Source organism: Podarcis gaigeae, assembly GCF_964106915.1.
Source record: "Podarcis gaigeae genome assembly, chromosome: 5".
In the NCBI taxonomy this organism is placed as follows: domain Eukaryota; kingdom Metazoa; phylum Chordata; class Lepidosauria; order Squamata; family Lacertidae; genus Podarcis; species Podarcis gaigeae.
Window position 1 is genome coordinate 6,888,641 of NC_139681.1, and position 27,144 is coordinate 6,915,784.

At 45.2% G+C, this 27,144-nt stretch overlaps 1 protein-coding gene across 2 annotated transcripts in view; it reads left to right on the forward strand.

The window, feature by feature from the left end:
- The window catches only part of LOC310844568 (uncharacterized protein), a 63,661-nt gene that overhangs the window by 34,793 nt on the left and 1,724 nt on the right, over positions 1-27,144 (forward strand). For both annotated transcript variants that reach the window (XM_083738712.1, XM_083738711.1), the window contains exons 2-14: positions 207-3,987; positions 6,153-6,237; positions 8,191-8,255; positions 11,347-11,609; positions 13,388-13,548; positions 15,524-15,676; positions 17,798-17,927; positions 19,144-19,218; positions 20,906-20,995; positions 22,648-22,799; positions 23,424-23,585; positions 25,289-25,359; positions 26,496-26,609. In XM_083738712.1, coding sequence (XP_083594838.1) covers positions 219-3,987; positions 6,153-6,237; positions 8,191-8,255; positions 11,347-11,609; positions 13,388-13,548; positions 15,524-15,676; positions 17,798-17,927; positions 19,144-19,218; positions 20,906-20,995; positions 22,648-22,799; positions 23,424-23,585; positions 25,289-25,359; positions 26,496-26,609 — 5,290 coding nt within the window. In that variant the 5' untranslated portion in view covers positions 207-218. The remainder of the gene's footprint in view (positions 1-206; positions 3,988-6,152; positions 6,238-8,190; positions 8,256-11,346; positions 11,610-13,387; positions 13,549-15,523; positions 15,677-17,797; positions 17,928-19,143; positions 19,219-20,905; positions 20,996-22,647; positions 22,800-23,423; positions 23,586-25,288; positions 25,360-26,495; positions 26,610-27,144) is intronic.

The window sequence follows — 27,144 nt, forward strand, 5'->3', positions numbered from 1 at the left end:
CTTTTTACACACCTGGATGCAAGTTGTCTGCCCACCTTTCCCCTCCGACTGCTCTTCTTCTTCTTCTTCTTCTTCTTCTTCTTCTTCTTCTTCTTCTTCTTCTTCTTCCTGTTGATTAGGTGTGCGGTTGAATGCTTTTAAATGTAACATTTCCTGGTCAGCCATAGCCTTATAGTAATTCTTCTTCTTCTTCTTCTGATTTTCAGGATGTGCCACTGATGGAGTCTGAAAAAATCAAAGGGGAAGATCCTTTCCCCTCAGCAACCCACAAATTCAATGAACCTTCTAATCCTGCACCAGCCAGAAGGCACCATGACGTCACAGAATTTTTCACCAGGAGCGATGTTTCTGAAGAGAGGGTGGCAGTGACAGCAGAGGATAAAAAGAATTCTTTTTCTCAAGCCCTGCCACTTCTCTTTGTCATGGAAGAACAGATATGGGGCAGATTCCCTAGCCCTGTGGAAAGAGAGACATCCATGGGACTAGGAAGAGGCCAGAGAGATCCAGAGGACTGGGGAGGATTTTCCCAGCAAGAAAATCTTCTCAATATACAAGAAGTCACTTTGGAGGATAGCAAGGAGGCCCCTTTGGATCCCCATCAGAGAGAACTTGAAACTGCTCATTCCTTAAGTGATCATGAATCTTCCCTTTTCAGTACAGCAACTCTTGAACAGATCTCAAGCATTCCCAGTGAGGTCGCGGTGGGAGAGATCAAAGGTGAAACCGTTGTTCTTGGATTTCCCCAAGCTCTGAACCCTCGTGATGCATTTTCTCAGACACTGTGTGAGGAAACACATTCAACAGGCACTTTTTCAGCTAGTGAGGAATCAGCCTATGACTATCCCCCAGTGAGTCATGATGTTTCAGAGCATCACCAGAATGCTGAGGCTTCCAAAGGCAGATCAGATGAAAATCACTCATCGGAACTAGAGTCTCAATATGAACTAGACAAGAGCCATATGCCAAATATGGAAGTCACATCGGAGATTGATGAGAAGATGTCCTCTAAGACAGAAGGAGCTGGTCAGATGCACCCAGATACCTCCATAGTGAATGAAGAGGGGAAAGTAAGAGAGTTAAAGGGACAAAGAGAGGGTGTGGAATCTTCTGCCCTTTTCCAGCCAAGTTTTGAATTTTCTAAGGGTGGGGAAATACATTTCGATGCACAACAACCAAAGCCTAATGAAATTTTGTCTCTGCCAGACTCCAATAGAGAAGACAATAATTCAGATATAGGAGAGGAAGTGGAAGAATCGGGACAAAATTCATTTATTTGCACTGTCCTCCATCTTGAGGAGGAAGATGGCATAGGGGGAAGCAAGACTCGTTCACTAACGGAGACAGTTAAAAGAAAGCATGCTACTGATTGTGATGAAGCAGAATCATCTCAGGTATCAAAATCATTGGAGGCAGGGCCTGCAGAATTGGACCCACCAGAGTTGGTAGACACTGAACTAAATGAGGAATGCCTGGAATGGAAGGGGATGGAGAAAAAAGTGGAAACAGAGCAGAATAATCTAGAATTGAGACACAAAGGTCGGGAACAACAAGACTGTTGTGTGCAGATAAGGCAAGCATCAAAGCAAGGGGTAGAGAGAGAGATAACTGCCCCACTAGGTTTAAACACACTGCAAATGAACGTGGATCTTCCTGATTTAAACAAGAACTGTTCTTTGGTTGAGGGCGAAGCATCTAATTTCACTTTCAAGGAGCTCTTATCTCCAAATCGCAGTCCAAAGTCAGTCTGGATGCAGGACTCTGGTAATCCACAAATAGCAAAGGCAAGAGCTATGTCAATATCTGAAGGTATCCCAGTGTGTGAGAGCCCAAGGACACAGGCTCCAACATGCCATGATTCTAGACAGCTGGAATCTTCTGGCGTCTTTGACCAAGTTGGCCATAATAGCCAAGGCAGTGAGCAACCCCCTGAGGAAGACAGAAGAGCTATTGAAAGAGAGGACAGCGAATATGGTGGTGAAGAGACAAGTGTTGTGAGTTTTGATGGTGAAGGAAGACCACCATCCTGTAGAGATTTAATAGTAACTCCTGATTCACAGATTTATCTGAATGATTCTCAGCCTGTGGATCACCCTGTTGATGGTGAAACCCATATCACTGCCTCATCACTGGGGACCTCAACAGAGGCAGATTCTCTGGAGGAAGGTGCTGGAAAGGGAACCAGAGATGGGACTGTTGTTCCATGTAAAGAATCAGAATCTACACAAGATCCAGAAAACCAGAATCTGCTTAAGCCATGTCAGCTGAACAGAATGGACTGTGGAGAAGTACGGAGCAGTGATGCAGACGTCTGGGCTTCCAGCAAAAATGACATATCTGGTAAAGACTTATATGAAGTTGCTCAGGGTACTGCTTCTGAGATCCTTCAAAGTATACCATCAGGGGAGAGTCTGTCCAATGCAGACAGACTGAGTGTAGAATTCAGCCCTGATCCAGAATCATTCCAGGCACAAGACACTACCATAAGTTATCTGGAAACCCCAATGAGGAGCCTTGAGATTCCAGAAATGGAAGCAGGAGCAGATATACTTTGCAGGGAACAACAAACTTTAATCAGTGAATCACCATGTTCATTAGTTCTTGAAGAGGATGGAACAGAATGTGGCAACAAAGATGTGGCTCAGCCAACAAAGCCTTTGACCCCAACACCTGCCTCGGATCAGGCCATTTCTCCAGAGCCTGCTTCCAGCCACTTAAACCAGCTCATGCCAACTGTGTCAGACTACAGTGAGTCTGCTCAGTTTTTAAGCCTTGCACCTAATGCAGACACCCTTGCTCAGCCCCTCACTCCTGCTCTTGCACCCAGTCAGCCCAGTCAGCTCCTAGAACAACTGCCTTCTCCCAGTCAAGCTTGCCAGCTTTTAGCCCCAAAGTCCACTGCCGTTAAGGCCCCACAGTCTTCAGTCCCGACACCTGACAATGAACTATTTAATCAGCCCCCAGCGACGGAATGCAATTCCAACCAACATATGCCACACCCACTCCTTTCTGATTCAGTGTTTCCTGCCCTCAATGCTGATCAGCCCATTCAACTAGCAAACTCTAGCCAAACCAGGGAATCTGTAGCTCCTGAGTTTAACTCCAACCCCACAGCCTTTGCTCTTAACAGGGACCTTCACCTTCCACATCCAGCTTCCAGCTCCAACATGCCTCCAGCTCCTGATAGTGATCAGTTTGCCCAACAACCAGTTGAAGCACCAGAGTCTACTCTCCCTATTAACTATATAGATGGGGGTGGTTGTGTGTTCGTTTCCGACTGCATCTCTCAGACCATATCCTATGCTGCTGAAGCCGAAAAGCTTGCCCAGGCTCCAAACATAGACAGCAGAGTTGAAGAATTCCCTGTTGTACAGTTGGCCAATTCAGAAGGGGCAGGTGCTTCACAAGGCCAGAAAGGCAGGAATATACACGAAGCATCCAGTCTATTGGAGATACACCCAGATGTTGGCATTTCGGGAAACAGTGAGCCAGTGGAAGACTCCTCCTGCAGCATTCCTGATACTATGGATATGTGCGATGGGAAATCATCAAATAAATACAGCCTCCATCCCCCAGTAAGGAGTCAGAAAATGTCTGCAGAAGCCAAAAGTCCAATGCAGCCTTCACTTATAGCTTTCACCAACCCAATACACTTTTTCCAGCGAGGCCCTCCATCTCCACCAACTATCAGACACCCATGCAGAGAACAGGCTACTTGTCAAGGGCCGCAGTGGTGGCAGCAGTCCCAGAGAGGAGATGGTAAGAGAGATGCAGAGGGCACAGCCCCACCTCTGCTTCCCAGAAAGGAAGGCGGAGCCAGGCACCTACCCTTAGAGAAATGTACTAGTTGTCCAAATAAAAGTGTAGACGCAAAAGAACCAACATCCAGTTCAAAGAAACAGGAAGTGCTAAGCAAACACCGGGCAAAAAGCAAAGATTGGCATCGGCAGGGTTTGAGAAAGATCTCAATACCAACGGACAATGAATTAGGTGAGTGACTTTTGATCCCTGTTCCTTACCAAAATGACAAGAAAAGTGAAAGGAGGTTGCCCCCACCCCTGCCACGCCCCCAGCTGTGCCGATTGGACAGTTGGGGTGTGACATGGCCGGGAGTACCCTTGGCGTGGGTGGCATGTCTCCGCCCTCCAGCCGGGTCACTGGGGGGTCCTGGATGCCGGTCCGCAACCCCCAGGGAAGGAGAGCAGACCTGTTATAGACTAACATCAGTCTACAGTGGTACCTCGGGTTACACACGCTTCAGGTTACAGACTCCGCTAACCCAGAAATAATGCTTCACGTTAAGAACTTTGCTTCAGGATGAGAGCAGAAATCACGTGGCAGCAGCAGGAGGCCCCATTAGCTAAAGTGGTGCTTCAGGTTGAGAACAGTTTCAGGTTAAGAACGGACCTCCAGAATGAATTAAGTACTTAACCCGAGGTACCACTGTATCTGAAAGCCAGCTCCCAACTTTAAAAGAACGTACAATGACTCCTGCTGGACTAGACCAAATATCCGTCTAATCAAGCATCCCATTTACAACAGTTGCCAGCCAGATTTCTGCAGAGCATGTAAGCAACAGACATTCTCACTATGTCCCAAGCACCTGAAAATCTGAGGTATACGGTCTTTGAACATGGAGGTTCCATTTAGTTACCATGGCTACTGACAATTGATATACCTGTCTTTAGATTTCCCTTTTGAAACTATGGGCGGGCCCTTAGTGCACCGTATAGCAGCGCTGATGGTCACTGCCTTTGGCAGATTCACAGAGGATGGAGTGATCAATATCATAAAACTGGAACAGAGAGAGGCTCTGTTGTCCGCATGCTCTGCTTTTGGGCTTCTGGAAGGATCTGGCTAGACATAGTTGGAAAAGGAGATGGACCTGATATAATCCAGCAGGGTCATCTTGTGTGCTTAATGCTGGGAACTGGACTTCAGATAAATAGATCGGTACCTCGGTTTTCAAACATAATCCGTTCCAGAAGTCCGTTCAAGTTCCAAAAGACTCAAAATGGAAAACTCAAAACGGAAGCCACGTTTCCTGTTTGAGTTCTGAGGCGCGTTCGAAAACCGAGGCGCTTATTTCCGGGTTTTCGGCATTCGAGTTCCGAAACATTCAACTACGGAGGCGTTCAAGAACCGAGGTACCGCTGTATTAAGAAAAGCATGAAAAGGAATGCAAGTATGGTCAGAAACTAAAATGATGCAGTACAGATAGCAGATAGCGTTTGTGATAATGAACTGGGAAGCCCTTGTGAGTGGTTTGGAACCACGAAAGACACCTGAATCACATGGGGAGATATTTTGTGCACCATCTTAGTGATGTGGGAAGAACTATAGGTCTCAGTTCCACTACAGTGCTATTTACAATGTCTGTCATGGACTGCAAGACTCTTGGCAAAATCTGTGCCTCCCGTGAAATTAGGAGCAAATGGAACAGGAGGAAGGCTACCACACCTGTGGTGTCATTGAGCAGACACCTCCCCAATGAGTGAATGCTAGTTTCTCAATTTAGGGGTTGGGCTGGAATCAGAAATGTATGGTTGGGAGGGACACCCAAGGTTCATCTGGTCCAATCCTCTGCAGTGCAGGATCACACCTAAGAGAAGAGATGCAAAACACTGCTCTTGGAGACAGTTGTATTGAGAGCAAAACATGTTGCCTTCCCCCCTGTGGGGGACTGACCACTGAAAGGGAACAGACACACCATGTATCTCTGTGCACAGAGACATGTTGTCCTCCCATTGGCTCTTTCCTGCAGTATACAGTGGTACCTTGGTTTAAGAACAGCTTAGTTTATGAACAACTTGGATTAAGAACGCTGCAAACCCAGAAGTAGGTGTTTTGGTTTGTGAACTTTGCCTTGGAAGCAGAACATGTTTTGCTTCCTGTTGAGTGTGTTCCATTTGTAAATTGAGTCCCCCGCTGCTATGGGAAAGCACGCCTTGGTTTAAGAACGCTTTGGTTTAAGAACGGACTTCTGGAATGGATTCAGTTCGTAAACCAAGGTACCACTGTATAGTCCTTCTCTCCACCTGCTGCAAAGAGCTACATTTCCATTTTTGCAGCTGAGAAGTTGTGACTGAATTACAAGCACTTCAGCACTTAATTTTTTGGGAATAAGACAACCCCACTATCTCTTCCAATTTCAGAGTTTATAGCATCTCTTATCTCGTCGAAGGAGGAAGCCCCTGCACACAAAGAAAAATCAGACCATTTCGACAGAGTGAAATTTGGGTGAGTCTCTTCCCATAAGCATTTTTGTACTGAGCCACTGGACAGCCTCTTGTGGCAGTGGAATTAAATTCCTTCTAGTGCTTTCTGAATGTTTAATGTACTGCTCACGCTATGTCACAGGAACTAAGAACCAGTGTGGTATATCAGCAGTTACAATGTTGGGTTTCCAATTAGTGAAATGCAGTTTCAAATCCTTCCTTGGCTATGAAGCTGATGGGATGACCTGCCTTGGACAAATAAATTAAGCCCCCCTGAAATACTTAATTGCCTTCACCCCCAGTTCAGGTATGCAAAAAAGCTTCGGCCCACATGGTTCATTCCAGCCCAGTGTTTATGCTCAACTTCTCAAGAGGCTTGTAAATAAAACATAAGAGATGTTGGAAAAGCTTGCTGAGCATGGATATGGGATTCAGGAGCTCATTGATGCTCACCTCAAAGAAGAGGGGAACCTCCTGAGAACCCCAAGTTCCCCAGCTCAAATTAAAATCCACGCTCAAGAACAACAGCTTTGCACAGTTTGAGGAGACCCTACAAAAGCTGTGCAAAGGACCTGAAGTGCGAGCAACTTAGAGAAGCTCCAGCAGGCTGCCAACCTATTGAACTGCTCAGGGGAAGAGACAGCATGTCTGAAACTCACTGTTTGTGGGGGGCTTCAGGAAGTGTTTGGAGGTTCTGCAGGCTCTTTATCCCCCTTGGGCTGCAGATGTGGAACCATAATTTGCAGTGAGGATATTGCAGTTTTGTTAGCCTCCATGAATTCACTGCGGCTGCAAAGGACAGCTTTGGGGCTGGGTGGGGCAGGGCATTAAGTGGTTGAATTTTAAAAGCTCAGCTTATCCAATGTGAGCTGTGGAAAGCTCCCCCTTCTGTATAGGGCAGGGGTGCCCAAACCTTTTCAAAAGAGGGCCAGATTTGATGAAATTAACATGTGTGGGGGCCGACCAAAGTTGTTGAGATTAAGATTAAGGCCGGATGTGGGGCTGTGGCATGTCTAACTTGCCTCACAGAGTTGTTGTAAAGATAAATGTTATGTACTGAAGTTCTCACCCTGGGCCAGCAGGGGGATAGTGTAGATAGTTATGCAAATGAAGGACCGAAAGTGACGTTCAGTGATTGGATAGTTTGTATGCAAATGAAGGGACGTGGGTGGTGCTGTGGGTAAAACCTCAGTGCCTAGGGCTTGCCGATTGCATGGTCGGTGGTTCAAATCCCCGCAGCGGGATGAGCTCCCGTCTTTTGGTCCCAGCTCCTGCCCACCTAGCAGTTCGAAAGCACCCTTAAGTGCAAGTAGATAAATAGGTACCGCTTTATAGCGGGAAGGTAAACGGCGTTTCCGTGTGCTGCGCTGATGCTGGCTCACCAGAGCAGCTTTGTCATGCTGGCCACGTGACCCAGAAGTGTCTCTGGATAGCGCTGGCCCCCGGCCCCTTAAGTGAGATGGGCGCACAACCCTAGAGTCGGACACGACTGGCCCGTACGGGCAGGGGTACCTTTACCTTTACCTTTATGCAAATGAAGGATCGAAAGTGACGTTCAGTGATTGGATAGTTTTAGAAAGTCGCAACAGTTACGTTGTTCTGGAGCTCTATATAAGCAGGCTGACTGAGCTCCTCAGTTCAGTTCTGTTCTGGCATCTGAATAAAGAAGAGCTGCTTGAAGAATCGCTGTGTCGTCTGATATGTTCACCCACAACTTAACAATAAATTAACCTGAAGAAATCTGCCAAATGCTCCTTGGAAGAACAAACTTCCAAGAAGAAGCTTTATCGTGGTTTCTGCCTTGCCATTTTCCTCAGCGAGAGTAGGCAATGTAGGCTATGAACCCAGCGCTTAAAATGCTAGCTGTAACTGATGAGATCGAACGCTCAGGTTATGCTACCCTCTTTGTAGACCTTATTGATTTTCCTCATATTTGTATACTACTCACATCTTGATGTTTTCCATTCCCTGAAAGAGAGAAGAAACTACTAGAGACAGCAGAAACCATCAAACGGCGGCGCTCCAAATTAATCAACTCGTGTAAGTACTTCCTGCCTCTCTCTGTGCTAAAAAGCACTCTGTAGGTGCAGAATAATTTATTTATTATTTATACCCCGCCTCATCTAGCTGGGTTTCCACAGCCACTCTGGGCAGCTCCCAAAAGATAATAATAATAATAATAATAATAATAATAATAATAATAATAATAATAATAATTTATTTGTACCCCGTCCATCTGGCTGGGTTTCATTCATTCAGTCACTCTGGGCGGCTTCCAACAAAGATTAAAAATACATTAAAATGTCACACATTAAAAACTTCCCTAAACAGGGCTGCCTTCAGATGTCTTCTAAAAGTCAGATAGTTGTTTATTTCCTTGACATCTGATGGGGGGGGGGGGCGTTCCACAGGGCGGGCACCACCACCGAGAAGGCCCTCTGCTTGGTTCAAGCCTCTAAATGTGGGGTTCATTTAAATTTTCCCAGAGAAAATTCCCAGAGAAAACAACAGACAGAGTATTTAACTGAGGAACAATGAAAACATAAAAGTTGTGTCTGATGTGAATGTGATTAGAACTAGTAATCTCCATCCTAAACCCATTCACATCCAGCTAATCCCATCTACCCCCCACTCTAAGCTGACCAAACTCCCTGCTGTGATTCCATGCTCCCTTCAGTTCCTCTTCCCCACTATTTCATTCTACCCCCTCCAAACATGGTTTGGATGTGGCTACGTACACATTAAATTATGCGTGCTTTTACAAAAGTGTGCTTAGACCAGCCATTTATATTTTGGAGGAAGAGCAGTCATAGGTCCGTGTTCTGGAATGTCTTCCTATTCTAGAATGGAGCCCACGTTCAGGTTTCTGGATCCTCCAATGATATTTTCAATGAAAGAGAGATGGTAAAGAGATCCTAAAGCATCTCAGCGGCAGCAGAGTTGCCTGAGAGGGGATATCAAACATGAGCCTAAAGCAGAGTGTTATTCTCCCTGCTTTTTCTTCTTTTTGCAGAAAATGGGAGTAGATAGAGAAACAACCCTAGCATCTTACTTACTTTATCTCCTTATTTTTGTTCTCAGAGCTGGGTTGGCCTGAGATAAAAGTGCTGATGCGGGATGGATTTATTTTAAAAAATAAATCCATAAACTCATTAGTAACAATGAATTGGATGCTAACTGCATATTCAGCAAGCCTGGCAATTTCAAAAGTTTTAGCTTTGCTTACTAAATACAAGTAAAATAAAAATGCTAAATTAGACCTCTCTCTAGGGCATCAAAAAATATTCAAACACAAACTAAATACCAGCCTATTCTGCACAGGAAAAAATATTTCAGAAAAAAACCACATCACTGCAGCAGTCTTCAGGGGGAAAAGGTGGGGCTGGGGCTTGGCTGGGGCACACTTTATTCCCTTATCCAACTGCCCCTTTCGTTGCTAAAGTCTAGTCACCAGATCCCACTGGGAAGTCGTGTAAACAACAAATGTGGCTGCCCTTATTATGCTTCCTTTGCCCCCAGTGTCGTCCCGTGAAATGTTAATAATATATCTGTTGCTTATAGAAAAGCCCCAGGTGTACTAGAAATTATCTGTTTTGTCAGCCGTAGTGAAAGGGTCCATATGGGTCCATATGACCAGCGAATGGAAATTTCAGGCCCCTTCCCAGAATTTTAGCTTTCAGGTTTTTAAAAAAGTCTTGCATAGGAATGCCAGAGAATTCTATCAGAAACAGAAATAGGAGAAGAAATGGACACAATTTGCATGTGTGTACAAGGTCAGGAATGGAAACCACACAAAGAAATATAAGTGGTCTGAGCTGTTGTTGTGTTTTTACTCCACAAGGACAGAGATGCAAATAACTTATGTTTTGGCAGAAGCCAGCCTGCAGATGAATGGAAACCATGCTGTTTGCGACAAACAGAGATAGGACAGAAATTGCTGCCTCCTGACATCCCTAGCCTGTAGCTCTAAAATTAACAGAGTTGTGAGGGGGGGGGGGGGGAAGATGCAGGAAAGAATTCTTCCCATTTGCTCAGAAATGAAGTAAAGCTGCAAATACACCTGTTCTATTGACAAGCTTGGTACTTATTTTTAAGTATCAGGTAACATTTCCAATGGGGACACGGGTGGCGCTGTGGGTTAAACCACAGAGCCTAGGACTTGCCAATCAGAAGGTCGGCGGTTCGAATCCCCGTGACGGGGTGAGCTCCTGTTGCTCGGTCCCAGCTCCTGCCAACCTAGCAGTTCAAAAGCACCTCAAAGTGCAAGTAGATAGATAGGTACCGCTCCGGCGGGAAGGTAAACGGCGTTTCCATGCGCTGCTCTGGTTCACCAGAAGCGGCCTAGTCATGCTGGCCACATGACCCAGAAATTATACACTGGCTCCCTCGGCCAATAAAGCGAGATGAGCGCCGCAACCCCAGAGTCGGCCACGACTGGACCTAATGGTCAGGGGTCACCTTTAACATTTCCTTTAACATTTACCTTTAACATTTGCAATGTTATAAAAATTAAACACCATCATTTTACATGCATAAATGGAAGTATATTCTTGCTGGTCCAAGGCCAATAACAGCAGAAATAGCCTTATCCTTTTCAGAATCTTCCTACTACAGTCGTATCTTGGTTGCTGAACACTTTGGAACTCATATGTTTTGGCTCCTGAATGATCGAAAACCGGAAGTGAATGATTCCGAATGATTTTCAGAAGCCGAACGTCCTTCGCGGCTTCCGTGGCTTTCGATTGGCTGTAGGACGCTTCTGCAGCCAATCAGAAAGTGCGTCTTGGTTTTCGAACAGTTCCGGAAGTCAAACGAACTCCTGGAATGCATTCTGTTTGAGAACCAAGGTACGACTGTATATGTCAGTTTCTAACCGGTCATTTCATTTCAATGTTTATTTTTTCTATGCTTATACAACAACATTTGAATGTAAGTTGTTTAACTTCAGGCTGTATGGAATTTAAAATGCAGTGTGTTTACTGCTTCACACTGACAAATTAAAGCTTGTCCCTTCCTCTCCTCAGTGTGCCCTAACCCCACCACAACCACCCCACCACCCGCATAATAGCTCTGGTTGCAGGCCTGGTGCGTTGAGTCAGAATTGTTAAGATTTGGTGGTTTTTCTTCACAGCAAAGTTGCTCTACCAGGAATACAGCGATGTTGCACTGAACAAAGCCATTCAGAGTCAAAAGAGAGCAGATTCCTTGAGCGAAGATTTGGAGTATAAATCCGCAGACTCCCCAAGGTTACGAAGAAAAAACATCTCCCCTCAGGACTCCTACCTGCAACGCCTGTCCGTCTCATCCTCGACGTCCCTGTGGCAGGACATCCCCATGGTCCGAGAGAGCACTGTGCTGCTGAGCATGACCCGTGAGGAGCAGAAGTTGCAGGAGGTAATAGAGGAGGAGTGCAGCCAGGCATATTTGACTAGAGAGGAGGCTAAGTCAATATGGCTAGTGGTAGAACCAGCAGGCCTAGAGGAGGTGAGCTGGAAGATGGAGCGAAGCAGATGAATGGGGTAAGAGTCCAAATGGAAAAGTGAAGTGAGAGGATGGAGAGAGAGCTGCAGAATCCGAATCAGGGAAGTTGGCATACTGGTTTGAAATAAGCAGCTAGCAGCCAACAGCTCTGCAGCATTAATTTACTTTATCTGAGTTCTGTGGGGATTACTCTCGAGATAGACGGAAGCCCACAACCAGTGCCGTATTTACATATAAGCTAAACAAGCTATAGGGACGCAGGTGGCGCTGTGGGTTAAACCACAGAGCCTAGGACATGCTGATCAGAAGGTCGGAGGTTCGAATCCCCGCGACGGGGTGAGCTCCCGTTGTTCAGTCCCAGCTCCTGCCCCCCAGCAGTTCGAAAGCACATCAAAGTGCAAGTAGATAAATAGGCACCACTCTGGCGGGAAGGTAAACGGTGTTTCCGTGCGCTGCTCTGGTTTGCCAGAAGCAGCTTAGTCATGCTGGCCACATGACCCGGAATCTGTACGCCGGCTCCCTCGGCCAATAAAGCGAGATGAGCGCTGCAACCCCACGACTGGACCTAATGGTCAGGGGTCCCTTTACCTTTTACCTTTAAACAAGCTATAGCTTAAGGCCCCACTCTCTTAAAGGTAAAGTTAAAGCGACCCCTGACCATTAGGTCCAGTCATAACCGACTCTGGGGTTGCGGCACTCATCTTGCTTTACTGGCCGAGGGAGCTTCCGGGTCATGTGGCGAACCAGAGCAGTGCACGGAAACGCCATTTATCTTCCCGCCGGAGTGGTACCTATTTATCTACTTGCACTTTGACGTGCTTTCGAACTCTATAAGGGGTCCCAAAAAATTTTTTAAGGAAAAAAAACCTGGATGTACTTTTCCAAAATATAAGATAAAAAACAAATAAATTAAACCTACATACAGCAACAGTGTTTTGTGTTGTGTAGGCTCCTATGATGTAATATTTTGTTATGTGCAAATGGCTTTAGATGCCTATTAGGTCCATGAATTACCTAATAGCATATATTCAACATAAAAAAAGAGTGGCAATTTGTTATTGACAGAGGACAGCTGGACATATAAAGGGCCCCATTGCCTTCAGTAGCTGAGGACCCCACCAAACCTAAATCTGGCCCTGCCCACAACATAACTCCCAAGCACTGTAGGATTACAACCTTAGAATGCACAAGGAAGGGGAGACAGATTGTTTGAAATCATTCAGAAGGGTTGCATGTAAGATGAAAATGAATGGAAGGATCTTAAGGACCAATAGGCTGGCAAAAACAATCAAAGAGGTTTTCCTTTAGGAGTGGATCCAGGAGGAAAGGACAAAAAGGAAAGGAGAAAGTGACAGTGAGAGAGAGCAAGAGAGCAGCAAATGTTCAATATCCCAAATCTAGGCAGGTGGAAGGATGGAGGTTTCCAAAGAGGCATTCATAGGATGTTTGGTTGTGTGGTGTTGGATGCAATTCTTGATCTGCTGGCTTGGATAGACCAGTTCCAGGCCTCTCTTCTGACTGACGATGAAGCGAGAGATGCAGTTGCTAGCTCTGTCTCCATCAAGAACACGCAGATATGATCTACTCCCCTTGAGGGTTCTCCTTTTCCGTTTAATTCCATCTCAAATATAATTCATTGCTTCATGGAGTATCCTGTGCTCTAAAGCTTATGTTCTCCATATTATTAACAGGCCAAGTTTGAACTGATTGTATCAGAAGCCTCATACCTGCGGAGCTTAAATGTGGCTGTGGACCACTTCCAGCACTGCCACGAACTCCAAGCTGCTTTAACGAATCAAGATAAACAGTGGCTTTTCTCCCGCCTTCAGGATGTACGTGACGTTAGTGCCAAGTGAGTTGTGGTCTTCCTGTTCTGCTTGTACAGCTATCACACCGAAACCCTGGACATCTCGAGCCAATGCAATCAATAGATACTTGCCCATGCCTCATAACAGTATAGTACTTTGCGCTAGACTATACACTGTGGGTGGACAGACCACTGTCAGCATCGGTTTTCCATGCGCTCTTTCATATATATATTCTGTCCTGTTTCCAAATTAATCTGCAACTTTTAAAAAAAAGCCAAATGAAAATTCATATTTGAATGCATATTTTATTTTATATTTATTTATTTATATGGCCATTTATAAACTGCCAACTCGTAAAAATATTCTGGCAGTGTATAATAAGATAATTAAAGCATTTAAAATGCAGACTAATACTGAATCGAATTAATTATTTTAAAATGCTTGTTGAAACAAACATTTTCAGCAGGCAGCAAAATACTAGAATTGGAGGTGCCTGTCTGTCTGCTTTCAACAGAGCCAGCATTCCAAATTACTGGTGTATATTTTGTCATGAAATATGCATTTCTAAAAATATTTCGATGCCCATTTTATCATAAAATGCACGTGTTTAATACCTTCTGAGCTGATAACAGTAAAGCTAGAGAAGTACAAAATGCCCAGGATAGCTATACTGCAATCCACACATTAGTCCATGAATTCCTCAAGCCTGCCTTCTATGCACACATTCAGGCTGATATTTCTATTATCACATACAAATAATTAGCCGTGACTTAGGAAATACTTCCTGTAAAAAACAACAACAACACAACTAAAAGTTTTGCTAGTATTTAATGTTGCATCATTGTTTAACATTGTGTTTTAATTTTTTTATGTAGTTGCACATTTGCCTAGAATGCTGTTCAGCAGATGAATAGAATAGAAATGACTGAAGGGTTTGTCTGTGCTTCCACTTTTCCCCTGTCTAGAAAACACGGATCTGAGCAGTTTTCCCCTTGCCCTGCTCCTTTTCCAGGGAAAGCCTGCTTTTTGGTGCTAAATCAGAGCAAACATCAATCCAATTGAACACTAAAGAATAGTTTTCCCTGGGGTAAAGCATCAAGATAAGTTAATAATAATAATAATAAATTTTATTTATATCCCGCCCTCCCCAGCCGAAGCTGGGCTCAGGGCGGCTAACAACAATCAAAATAATCCAACATTCTAAAAACATTCATTGTAAAATTAATTAAAATCAAATTAAGATCAAATTAATGGCAACCGTCAAGCAAAATTCTGTGCAGGTTGCCAGAGGAGGGGGTCAGGCTGCGCCCTGACCAAAGGCCTGGTGGAACAGCTCTGCCTTGCAGGCCCTGCGGAAAGATGTCAAGTCCCGCAGGGCCCTAGTCTCTTGTGACTAGGAGCGTTCCACCAGATCGGAGCGTTCCACCAGATCGGAGCCACAGCCGAAAAAGCCCTGGCTCTAGTTGAGGCCAGCCTAACTTCTCTGTGGCCTGGGATCTTTAGGATGTTTTTATTTGCAGACCGTAAAGTTGAAGTGTGGATAAGCCCTAAATCTTTATATAATCACCCAAGCAAGCTGCAACAAGCACTCCTTCTCCCTGGTCTCCCAGAACCAGAAGAGGTATGAAGTGAGAGGAGCAAAGACAGTCATGCAGGCACAGTCTCAGATTGCTGGGGGGAAACCCTGGCAATGAGGGGACTTAGGCAGCTGTGGGGCAGCTTTCAGCCTCAGCAACTGCTTCATGGGGGAAAGACCTGTCAGAAATGAGTTGCGGTGCTCATTAGGCCTCACACTCCTGTGCAGATCCTGTTGCTGCTAATAAAGAGTTAACTCCAACTTGCTCGGGTGATTTACTGCAGGCTCACTCCTGCCACACAATGAGTGAGAATTTCCCTACAGCTTGGACATAGAGATAGTTATTTTTCTAGAGAAGGAGAAAGGTTAAAAAGTTGGGGGAAGTGCTGTAATTCTGGTCACCATGTCTCATTATTTTCTTCTGGGGGGGGTGGTTCCTGCAGCTTCCTATTTGACCTGGAGGAGAAGCTTGAGGAGAACATGTTCACCTTCAATGTGTGCGACGTGGCTCTGAGACATGCGCCGGAATTCCGGAGGGTTTACCTGCCGTATGTGACAAACCAGACGTACCAGGAGCAGACCTTTCGGCGACTACTGTAAGAAACCCAAAGATGCCCCCCTTTCCTATATTTTTATCCTCTTCGTAACACTCCACAAAATGTCCTTTGTGGCATATCTACACCACAGACAAGTTGTCTCCTCTCTTGGGAACTATCGCTCTGAAAAGGGGTGGAGTGATAAGGCTCTCTAGCAGACACTGCTCAGGGTTCTGCAGGGGAACCCAGGACAGTTAAACTGGAACAAAACCAGCTCTAGAGGTGGACAGTTAGGAGAGATCCACACCACACATTTAAAGCACATCTAACACACATTCAAAGCACATAAAGGTAAAGGGTAAAGGGACCCCTGACCATTAGGTCCAGTCATGGCCGACTCTGGGGTTGTGGCGCTCATCTCGCTTTATTGGCCGAGGGAGCCGGCATACAGCTTCCGGGTCATGTGGGCAGCATGACTAAGCCGCTTCTGGTGAACCAGAATGCCGTTTACCTTCCCACCGGAGTGGTACCTATTTATCTACTTGCACTTTGATGTGCTTTCGAACTGCTAGGTGGGCAGGAGCTGGGACTGAGCAACAGGAGCTCACCCCGTCGCGGGGATTCGAACCGCCGACCTTCTAATCGGCAAGTCCTTGGCTTTGTGGTTTAACCCACAGCACCACCCGCGTCCCCAAAGAATCCTGGGAACTGTAGCTGTCCCCTTCACAGAGCTACAGTTTCCAGGACACTTAACAAACTGTTGTCAGGTTGTCAAGCAAACTGCCTTTTATATAACAATAGTGCTTTTTGTGGCAGTATAAAAAGCATCACAGCAGTAGTTAACAGCATGCAGAAGAGCCCTATTTCAACAGGCCACACCTGATTCAGTTCATAAGTGTTTAAGGTACCCAAAACAGATGCTGGTACATGATTTAGTTCAGGTTCCAGGTTAGAGGAAGTGCTGTGCCATTCCAATCTCATATAGATTTTATAGATAAATTTGCCTATAAAGAGGCAAATTCCAGGGGAAATGATGTTTGCTGCATTTGGCCAATGGATCCTGGCCCTTCCAAAGAGATTCCATGGTATTATCAGAGGAATGGCAATCAACTAAGATGCATCTCCCAGAATTCAAGTCCATGGTAACATATAGATAACAGCACTTTGTTGTTGTTTAGTCGTTTAGTCATGTCTGACTCTTCGTGACCCCATGGACCAGAGCACGCCAGGCACTCCTGTCTTCCACTGCCTCCCGCAGTTTGGTCAAACTCATGCTGGTAGCTTCGAGAACACTGTCCAACCATCTCGTCCTCTGTCGTCCCCTTCTCCTTGTGTCCTCCATCTTTCCCAACATCAGGGTCTTTTCCAGGGAGTCTTCTCTTCTCATGAGGTGGCCAAAGTACTGGAGCCTCAGCTTCAGGATCTATCCTTCCAGTGAGCACTCAGGGCTGATTTCCTTGAGAATGGATAGGTTTGATCTTCTTGCAGTCCATGGGACTCTCAAGAGTCTCCTCCAGCACCATAATTCAAAAGCATCAGTTCTTCGGCGATCAGCCTTCTTGATGGTCCAGCTCTCACTTCCATACATCACTACTGGGAAAACCAGAGCTTTTACTATACAGACCTTTGTTGGCAAGGTGATGTCTCTGCTTTTTAAGATGCTGTCTAGGTTTGTCATTCTAGCGCAATTTAAATAGAATGAAAGCCCCAAAGAGGTTGATGCATAATAGTCAGCATTTTGTTTTATTTTTCTTTCTTTATTTGGGACATTTTCACACTGTTCTTCAGCCAGCCAGAGAGGCTTACATAAAGTGGATAAAAATAGTAGGAAGTAGTAAAACAATAAAAGCAAATAAGAACAAATAATCAGCCATGAAACCAAGATCTTTCTTTTGAACCGCCCTGAGATCTTGCAATGAAGGGTGGTACCTAAATAAATAAGAGATCTAAAAAGGCCTCACACACATAAGATCTAAGAATAAAGATACAAAAGATTAATATCCCTCCCAACACCACCCCAGCCCAAGATTCTGTTCAGCCTCCCAGTCCAGGTGGAAAAGGCCCACAAGGCAGGGAGCAAGTCTTCCAGGACTTACTGCGAAGATGGTCTCTGGCCTTTTCAGCAGCCTCAGCTTCTCTAGTTGGGAGTCAATCTAATCTGCCGTGTCTTCTCTCTGGCAGGAATGATGTCCCTGCCTTCCAACAGGTTTTGGAGAGACTAGAAAGCGATCCTGTTTGCCAGCGCCTCTCTCTCAAATCCTTCCTCATCCTCCCGTTCCAGCGCATCACAAGACTTAAACTCCTTCTCCAGGTAAAAGTGTTGGCGACACAGGACTCGCCTTTCCTTGGGCTGGCCAGCCTCATAATTAAACCGACAGTTTTCCTGGCAATAAAAATGTAAGCAGCAGGAAAGAAATTGGTTCCCACTTCTTTATTGCAAAGATATTTGACATTTACATGTGTGCAATGGCAGCAAACCGGAGCTTTGCCATGTAGAAGTGTGACTCAGTCCAAAAGGTGTTTCCCAGGAGCTTCTGTTTGAAATTGTTTTGGTGGAAGTGGCAGGAATTTAACCTCCTATATTTTCAAAACCTGTGCTCAACCATTACGCACTCACCTCTTCCCCAGGAGCATGGCTTAATTCCAATATTTATACCAGGCATAGGCAATCTCGGCCCTCCAGATATTTTGGGACTACAATTCCCATCATCCCTGACCACTGGTCCTGCTTGCTAGGGAATATGAGAGTTGTAGGCCAAAAACATCTGGAGGGCCAAGTTTGCCTATGCCTGATTTATACCCATTTCTTTTGGACTCTGGGAAGTTTTAGGAGGAGTGCTGAAACTTAGTCCATGGAAGCACAACTTCAAAGGGAATTTGAAAAACTTGTTTCTCAAATAAGTTTAAAAACTGGAACCCCTGAAAGGTCCTGCCGCCTTCCCTTAGTTCTCTGTTATCAGCCTAGAATTAAACATGGTGTGTAGCGCATAGCATCTGTGGCAACAGAACTTTCTGGCAAATCTCTCTAAAGGATGGAAGTTGAGGGACTGACCAGCACCTTCTCTCAAAATTGTCCCCTATAAAAACTAGCTGCTGACCAGAGGGATCGCCTTTAATTTAACACTGCCTGAAAAAAAATCCATAAATTAGCCAAGTATTTAGGTAAAGGTAAAGGTAAAGGAACCCGACTCTGGGGTTGCAGCACTCATCTCGCTTTATGAGCCGAGGGAGCTGGCGTACAGCTTCCGAGTCATGTGGCCAGCATGACTAAGCCGTTTCTGGCAAACCAGAGCAGCGCATGGAAATGCCATTTACCTTCCCGCCGGAAGCACTTTGACGTGCTTTCGAACTGCTAGGTTGGCAGGAGCAGGGACCGAGCAACGGGAGCTCACTCCATTGCGGGGATTCGAACCGCCGACCTTCTGATCGGCAAGTCCTAGGCTCTGTGGTTTAACCCACAGTGCCACCCACATCCCTTAGCTAAGTATTTAATCTCTTACCAAAAACCCTTTGCTTCCCTCCTGCAGAACATACTGAAGAGAACTCGGCCCGGTGCCGATGAAGAGGTGCAGGCCACTCAAGCATATGATGCACTTGAGAAGGTAAAGGGTGTTGAAACCCATTCTTCAGCTCTCTCACCACTTCTGGCTGCCTCACACAAATGGTTCGAAAGTTTTCTCAACTCTTCCAGGCCACAAATTCCCAGTAGCTAGAAGCTGAGGTACCCATGCTGTTGTTTTCTGAGACACATGAGATATGAATTCCTTAGATACCCGAGCGACTTCTCTTCCCCTATTAATTAAAAACATGCAACAAATAATGGTTTGGAAGCGGCTCCAAGTTAGTTACAATGATGTGCAGTAATGCATGCATGTACCCCAACACTGTGGTTTGGATGCACAATGTATCCATTCACTGTGTGAATCAGCTGTGTTTTTACTGAGCCAATGCCATCTAGTGAGATTCTGGGGTGAGGGTTGATTTGAACCTGGGTCTCCTCAGTTTAAGTCCAGCACTCTGGCCAATACACAGCTAGCAGTAGAATATTCTGAAGTTATATGTTCTATAAAGGTAAAGGGACCCTGACCATTAGGTCCAGTCGTGACCGACTCTGGGGTTGTGGCGCTCATCTTGCTTTATTGGCTGAGGGAGCCAGCGCACAGCTTCCGGGTCATGTGGCCAGCATGACTAAGCCGCTTCTGGTGAACCAGAGCAGCGCACGGAAATGCCGTTTACCTTCCCGCCAGAGCGGTACCTATTTATCTACTTGCACTTGACATGCTTTCAAACTTCTAGGTGGGCAGGAGCAGGGACCGAGCAACGGGAGCTCACCCCATCGCGGGGATTCGAACTGCTGACCTTCCGATCGGCAAGCCCTAGGCTCAGTGGTTTAGACCACAGCGCCACCCACGTCCCTATATGTTCTATAATTAACCACAAATGTTTGAGTATTCCCCTCTAAATAGATGGTGCCTGGGAACGTTTAGACCCAAAGGGATGTAACTTCCAGCATGGGTAATAAGACCCAGATGCATATCTTGAACGCTAAAGAAATCTAGCTGGTGAGCCTTTTCCTGAAGAAGTGGTTGATCCAAAGTACAGTCCTTTTGCGTCTGCCCCATTTAGGGTCCATTTTGTTGAACGTCCACGGCAAACCCGGAAGTACCGGAACGGGTTACTTCCAGGTTTGCCACTTGCGCACTCGCAGAAGTGCTAAATCGTACTTCACGCATGTGCAGAGCAGCGTTTTGTCGAGCGTCCCTTTCGTCGTGCGTCTGGGGCTCCGGAACGGATCCCGGACGCAAAAGGAGGTACGACTGTAACCAGTTCCCTCAACACCAAGCCCTACCCACAAAAGGAACCATGCTGTCTATGTAACCTCTCCCTTAAGATCGGTCTCTGTCTGCACTGTTGCTTTTCGTCATTACTGAGGCCACACACAGATGGACCGAGTCATCTGTGTCCCCTTGTGGAACTGGGTCATCCCAAGCCCCATGCATCCTGCCCTACAGCTATGAGGTACCCCAGTGGTTTCTAAGTGATTGAGGTTTATCATTTAGAGAAAAAAGAGGGTCGTGAGTACTTTACACATATAAACAGTGGATCTGAAATTAGCTTAACACAGCCAAAAAATTGGTCTAGCCAATTGAAGATTCTTGCATTTTTCTAAAAAGTTGCTCCTGTCAAAACCATACTCTGTCACCCTTTCCGCTTTGAGAAGGGGACACCCACCCCACCTCCCATTTTTTCCAACACTTCCCCACTCTAATAGCATTTTCCTTTCCACAGCTCATCAAAGATTGCAATGAAAATGTCCAGCGTATGAGGAGCACCGAGGAGCTAATCTACTTGAGTAAAAATATGGAGTTTGAATGCAAGGTAAACATTCATTCAGGGGGTTACAGCTTCCCCCGTCTGACACTGTACTGCAACCACCTGCTTTATTCATGCATAGATAGCCCTGCATAGTGCTGGTGATGCCAAGGTCACAGGTTTGATCCCCCTATGGGTACAATTTCTGCTTTGAAGGGGGTTGGGCTAGATGATGCTCAGGGTACCTTCCAACTCTGTGATTCTATGACCAGAGCCCTGGTCACCAAGAGGCCTTCAGCTTATCCCTATCTTGCAGAAGGGACAGGAGAACCTGTGTCCTTTCTGATGTTGGGCATACAGCCCCCTAACCATTGGCTATGCTAGCAGAAGCGGAGGGACCACAGATTCCCCAATGCAGTCTTATAGGCAAGGTTGCCCTCACTGTGATGGTATTGGGCTAAGTACAGTATCCTTCATGCCATCAGGCAACAGCTGGGCGGTCTGTGTGCAGAGCGATGTGTGACCCATCTACTGGCCACATCCACCTTCCAATGTGTAGGCTAGAATAGTAAATTTATCAACTTTCCAGCTTCAGAGAAACCTCCCCACATTGATCTGTCTACCAGGAAGCCCTTGCTTTTCTGCCACCCCACCCCCTGGAAAGTATTCTAGGCCACACACGCAACTCTGTTAATGCAGGGTGCTGATGCCCCTTGAGCCTCATTGCTACTCCTTGGAGACAAGGAGCACACCCAGAACTCACACACACCTGCCAGTTGCTGGGGAAAGCAATTGTGGGTGGGAAGGTCTTTCAGGAGAGCTTGGCTGCCTGTTGAGAACCCACCCCCCAATAGCTTCCAAGCAATCTTGCTTTCTCACATAACAAACTGAAAACCACATTCAGAGGACAGGAGAGTGCACCTCACAGCTCATTACGACCAAGTCTGGCTTCTGCCTTTCCAAAGCTGACCATCCCTAGAGCTGACCTTTCCAAACTGACCATCCCATCTCCCAGGACATTCTATACAAGATCTCAAAGTAGTTGTAATATTACGAAAGAATTTCAGAAATAGACTGGAAAGAGAAGTTGCTGAATTACAACTTATTACCAAACTTTAAACCATGGAGAGACCTGGTCTGAATAGAGACATTGGATTCTTATCTCATTATACATGATAAAGCTATTTTTGGCCATCTCACCCTTTGCTTTTCCCAGTAAGACCAATTGCAGTCATTAACAGTCGTCAACTGGTTTACCACACCTATCAGCTGATTACCCATGCCCACCACCCTTCTGAGTAATACCCCTCCCCATCCTCTCACTGGTGACTTCTGTTTCAGTGTATCTAAAGAAGTGTGCATGCACACGAAAGCTCATATGAATAAAATAATTAGTTGGTCTCTAAGGTGCTATTGGAAGGAATTTTTTTATTTTGTTTCATCCCTAGAGTGGTATTCTTTCATCATCCATCCCATATGCAACTCCTTTTCAGTGGAATATTCTACAGGCTCACAGAACAATCCGGAAAATGGCATTTTGACACCACTCACCTTTCCTTCCACTAGCCATTGCCCTCTAGCACTGGAGATGGGATAAGAAATCTTCTCTACCTCTGTGCAGGGAGAAGAGAGCAGCTCTCAAAACTTGTGTCTTGAAGCACTGGAGTTATAATGAGACCTTTGGGCCTCACCTAGAGCAATTATTCTTGCACTTGCAGATTTTCCCACTCATCTCGCAGTCACGGCGGCTGGTAAAACGTGGGGAACTCACAGCGCTGGAGTACAACTTGAGCTTGAAGTGGAAACTGACCACCCGGCCAATCTACCTGCACCTCTTTAATGACTACCTGCTCCTGTCTCGGCCCAGAGAGTAAGTGTTGGGGTTCCATTACTCCATCTTTCACTCAACATTTATCCCTCACCAATCCTAACATCCTAGTTATGCAAATAAAGTGGGTCAATTCCTTTCCTTTCAATTCCCTTTCCTTTTAGTAACACATACCGGTAAATAAACATTATCATATTCTTAGTCCCCACCCCCACTTTTACAAGTCCAAATATGTATAAATATTCAGCATAAGAAAGTTTTTGTTAAATTCTCCCCCCACAAAAATACTTACTTGACACTCAGTCTTCTTTTCATTTATACAATTTCAGATTAATTTAAAAAAAATTCACATGATTGCAGCAGGAGAAATGGATGAAAGAGGTTATGTTATAGTAGCTTGGCATAATTTTAGATGGTTCTGCATTCAGGTGGCACAATTTTTCAAAATGGGACTTTATGTTAATTTAGGGAAGGTATGCATTTTTCCATCTTGCATCACTAAAATGTATTGTTGTGTTATGTGTGAAGAGCAGGGGGCAACCACTCATAATTTGCTAGGGCGCAAAATACCCTTATGCCAGCAATGGCAAGGAGTCTTCTTTCTTATTCATTAAAACCAAGCTTTCAAAATGCCCCCTTTTTCTTTTCTTTCTCTGTCCCCTGCAGGAATGGGCGCTTTATCGTATTTGATTTTGCTGCTTCCTCGAATGTGCGTGGAGAGAAGTGTGAAATGAAACTGCACGGCTCAAGCAAAAACCTTTTCCGCCTCTTCCTGCTGCAGAACAATCAGGGGAAAAAAGTGGAGTTCCTCTTCCGTACAGAAACACAGTAAGCAAAAGCCAAATGTTTTTGCATTGGAGAACTCCCAGCACCACACATTCCTTAGTTTAACTTTCAGAGCGATAAGAATGAGATGATGCATTGTGCAACCACGTACTTACTAAAAGCAACACAGAACTATCTTTCTTTTATTACATGAAGTATATCAGTTTTATTCCGCGTATTAACAGTCTTACCAGCAGGATTGTAGCAAGGTGAGAAACCTGCAAAGTCTGAAGGGGAGGGCTTGCAAGCTCAGTTCTGCATCCAGCTGAGGGTTGACCTTGTTTGCTACCTCCTGCTGGAATTACCAGCTTCTTTTTGCCTTTTGCGCAACTTACTTATTGTTGCATTTATATTCTCCCTCTCCTCAAAAGAAGCTCAAAAGAATGGTAAAAAGGGTATGATCCAGCATTATGTAATATCTGCATTCATTTACAGATTTAGCATAGGCAGAGGCATAGTTTAAACACTCCAACTGATAGTTGAATATCACCCAGAGCTGACACACTGAAATTAATGAATGTTAGGTCCATTAAGTTCAGTGGCTGACACCAGGCTTTTTAGACTCGTCTACCCACATACCCACAGAGCCTAGGACTTTCCGATCAGAAGGTCGGCAGTTCGAATCCCCGTGACGGGGTGAGCTCCCGTTGCTCGGTCCCTGCTCCTGCCAACCTAGCAGTTCAAAAGCACGTCAAAGTGCAAGTAGATAAATAGGTACCACTCCAGCGGGAAGGTAAATGGTGTTTCCGTGCGCTGCTCCGGTTCGCCCTGAAGCAGCTTAGTCATGCTGGCCACATGATCCGGAAACTGTACGCCGGCTTCCTCGGCCAGTAAAGCGAGATGAGCGTGCAACCCCAGAGTCGGTCAGGACTGGACCTAATGGTCAGGGGTCCCTTTACCTTTACCTTTTTTACCCACATACTATCTGAAACCTGAGGTGCTCATTCGTTACCAGATGTGAAATATGTGGCATTATTTTCAGCTCTCCTGCCCCACTACTGATCCCTTCTTCCAAGTCATTCTCCAACCCTTCTTCCGGTGCTGCCCACTCATCAGAATCCAGCTAGTCCCTGACATGTAGATGATGATGATAATAATAATAATAATAATAATAATAATAATAATAATAATAATAGTATTTTATTTATATCCCGCCCACCCCAGCCGAAGCCAGGCTCAGAGCACCTAACAACAGTAAAAGTAACACAGTTTACATAAAATCACAATCAATTAATTGAAATGCATTCTAAAATCAATTCATTCTAAAATCAGTTCAGAATCAAATTAATGGCAACCATTGGGCTAGAGCTCTATGAGGATTACAAAAGGAGAGAGGGGGGCAGACTGTGCCTTGGCCAAAGGCCTGGTGGAACAGCTCTGTCTTGCAGATGTCAAGTCCCGCAGGGCCCTAGATATTCTTACATAGCAGGGGGCACCATTTTGTGGTTCACCTCAGGTGCCAAAGCATATTGAGCTGGCTCTGCCAAGAACAGTGGCTTCCTTAAAAGCCATTATTTAGTTAGTTAGTTAGTTAGTTAGTTAGTTAGTTAGTTAGTTAGTGAGCTATGAGCATGACTCATAGTGTGCCACAAGTAAAGGGAGCAAAGTATACTACTACACATCTTGACATTTCACCAGCAACTGCCACGTACAACCTGAAATGCCTCTCTCCTCAGTACTTTTCACTTTTCTCCCCCCTGCCCCAGGAGTGAGAAGCTGAGGTGGATTTCTGCGCTTATGCCCCAGCAAGCTGAACCTGACCTTTTAGATGACCCTGGTAAGATTGCTCAAGACATAGACTGCAAAGGGCTAGCTCACATAATACGGGTATTACGTATATACAATAGCAAGTTAATACCGACAGCAGCAACAATCAGATGCTTGCTCAAACATTTCTGTTTTCTTGGGCGTTTCCAGAAGTGTGACTCCAACTCTTATATCTATTCATGGTTAATTTTACACTGTGTTTTCATTGTTTAATATTTTATTGTGCTTTTTGTACTGCCTGCCACTTGGATATACCATGTCAAATGGTATATAAATTTGTTAAGTAAAATACAGTACACACTGATCCTGGGCACTTATTACTGCTGCAGGTTCTTTATTAACACTGCAGCAGCATGAAATATATATAAATGTCCAGTAGCACCTTAAAGACCAACTAAGTATGTTCTTGGTATAAGCTTCCATGTGCATGCACACTTCTTCAGATACAATGGTACCTCAGGTAACATACATTTCAGGTTAAATGCACTTCAGGTTACAGAGTCCGCTAACCCAGAAATAGTGCTTCAGGTTAAGAACTTGGTTCAGGATGAGAACAGAAATCGTGCTCCGGCGGCGCGGCAGCAGCAGGAGGCCCCATTAGCTAAAGTGGTGCTTCAGGTTAAGAAAAGTTTCAGGTTAAGAACGGACCTCCGGAACGAATTAAGTACCCGGTACTTAACCAGAGGTACCACTGTACACTGAAACAGAAGTCACCAGACCCTTCTATATTGTGGGAGGGTGGGGTGGGTTTTTTTTCAGGAGTGTAGTAAGAGATGGGTGGTTGACTCTTTTTCATTATGCCCATCACATTACTTTACATATGAAGAACTAAAACCAGAAATGTGTGCTTTCCTTCAATCAAGGATGAGAATTCTTACTGGATATGCAGTTAAACTAAGCTGAGACTCAGTTTACATTGAACACACAAATCTCAAAATTGAAGAACCAGGAATGGTACAGAAAGTTTTATTCAAAATAAAAAAGAGATGCCCAAGCTATACTGACGATTCAGTATTTTATTTTTTTCAAGTACATTTTAGGTTTCTTTGCTTGCTTGTTTTGAAAAAGAACAACCCAACACATTTGAATGGTTAACAACAACAACACACCTGGTAACTGATAATCACTATATTCTTTCTTTCCAAGCTCTCTTAGATAAACTTCAAGTTCAGTGTGTGAGGTCATACAAAGCCCGAGAGAATGATGAGCTGGCCCTGGAGAAAGCAGATATAATTATGGTCCTGCAGCAAAGTAGCGATGGTGAGTGGATTTGGCAATGTTGTGGCAAGGTGCTGTGAGGGGCAGGAAAGAGACTGGGCAGTTGGGAGCTGAAAATGTCATGGGGTGACTATGACCTGGAAGGTGGTTTCCTTTGGAACTAGGAAATTGCTTACATCGTTGAAAAATTAAAAATGGAAAATACTGCTTTCCTTGTGTCTAAGCTGTTTTTCACCCAGCAGTGCAAAAGCCTGTGCCGACATGGCAGCTCCCCCCGCACCCCCGTCCAACTCAAGTGGGAAAGCAGGGATAGAATTTGGCATCAGGGAAACAGCCTGTGGGGAAAGGGTTAAACACCCTTCCTGTCACTGCTGCAATCAAATGAGAGCCTTCCATGTATTAAAAGTAATACTGGAACAGGAGAAGTGTCATCCATCTGTTGAGTAATATATCCAGGTATTACTTTATTTGATAGCACGTGAAATCTCCCAATAGATGGTGTTTTGCTCCTTTTTCAGACAAGAATAGGTAAGAGACAGAGAATGGGAGCTTTCTTCTGAATTGCCCTGGTCCACAC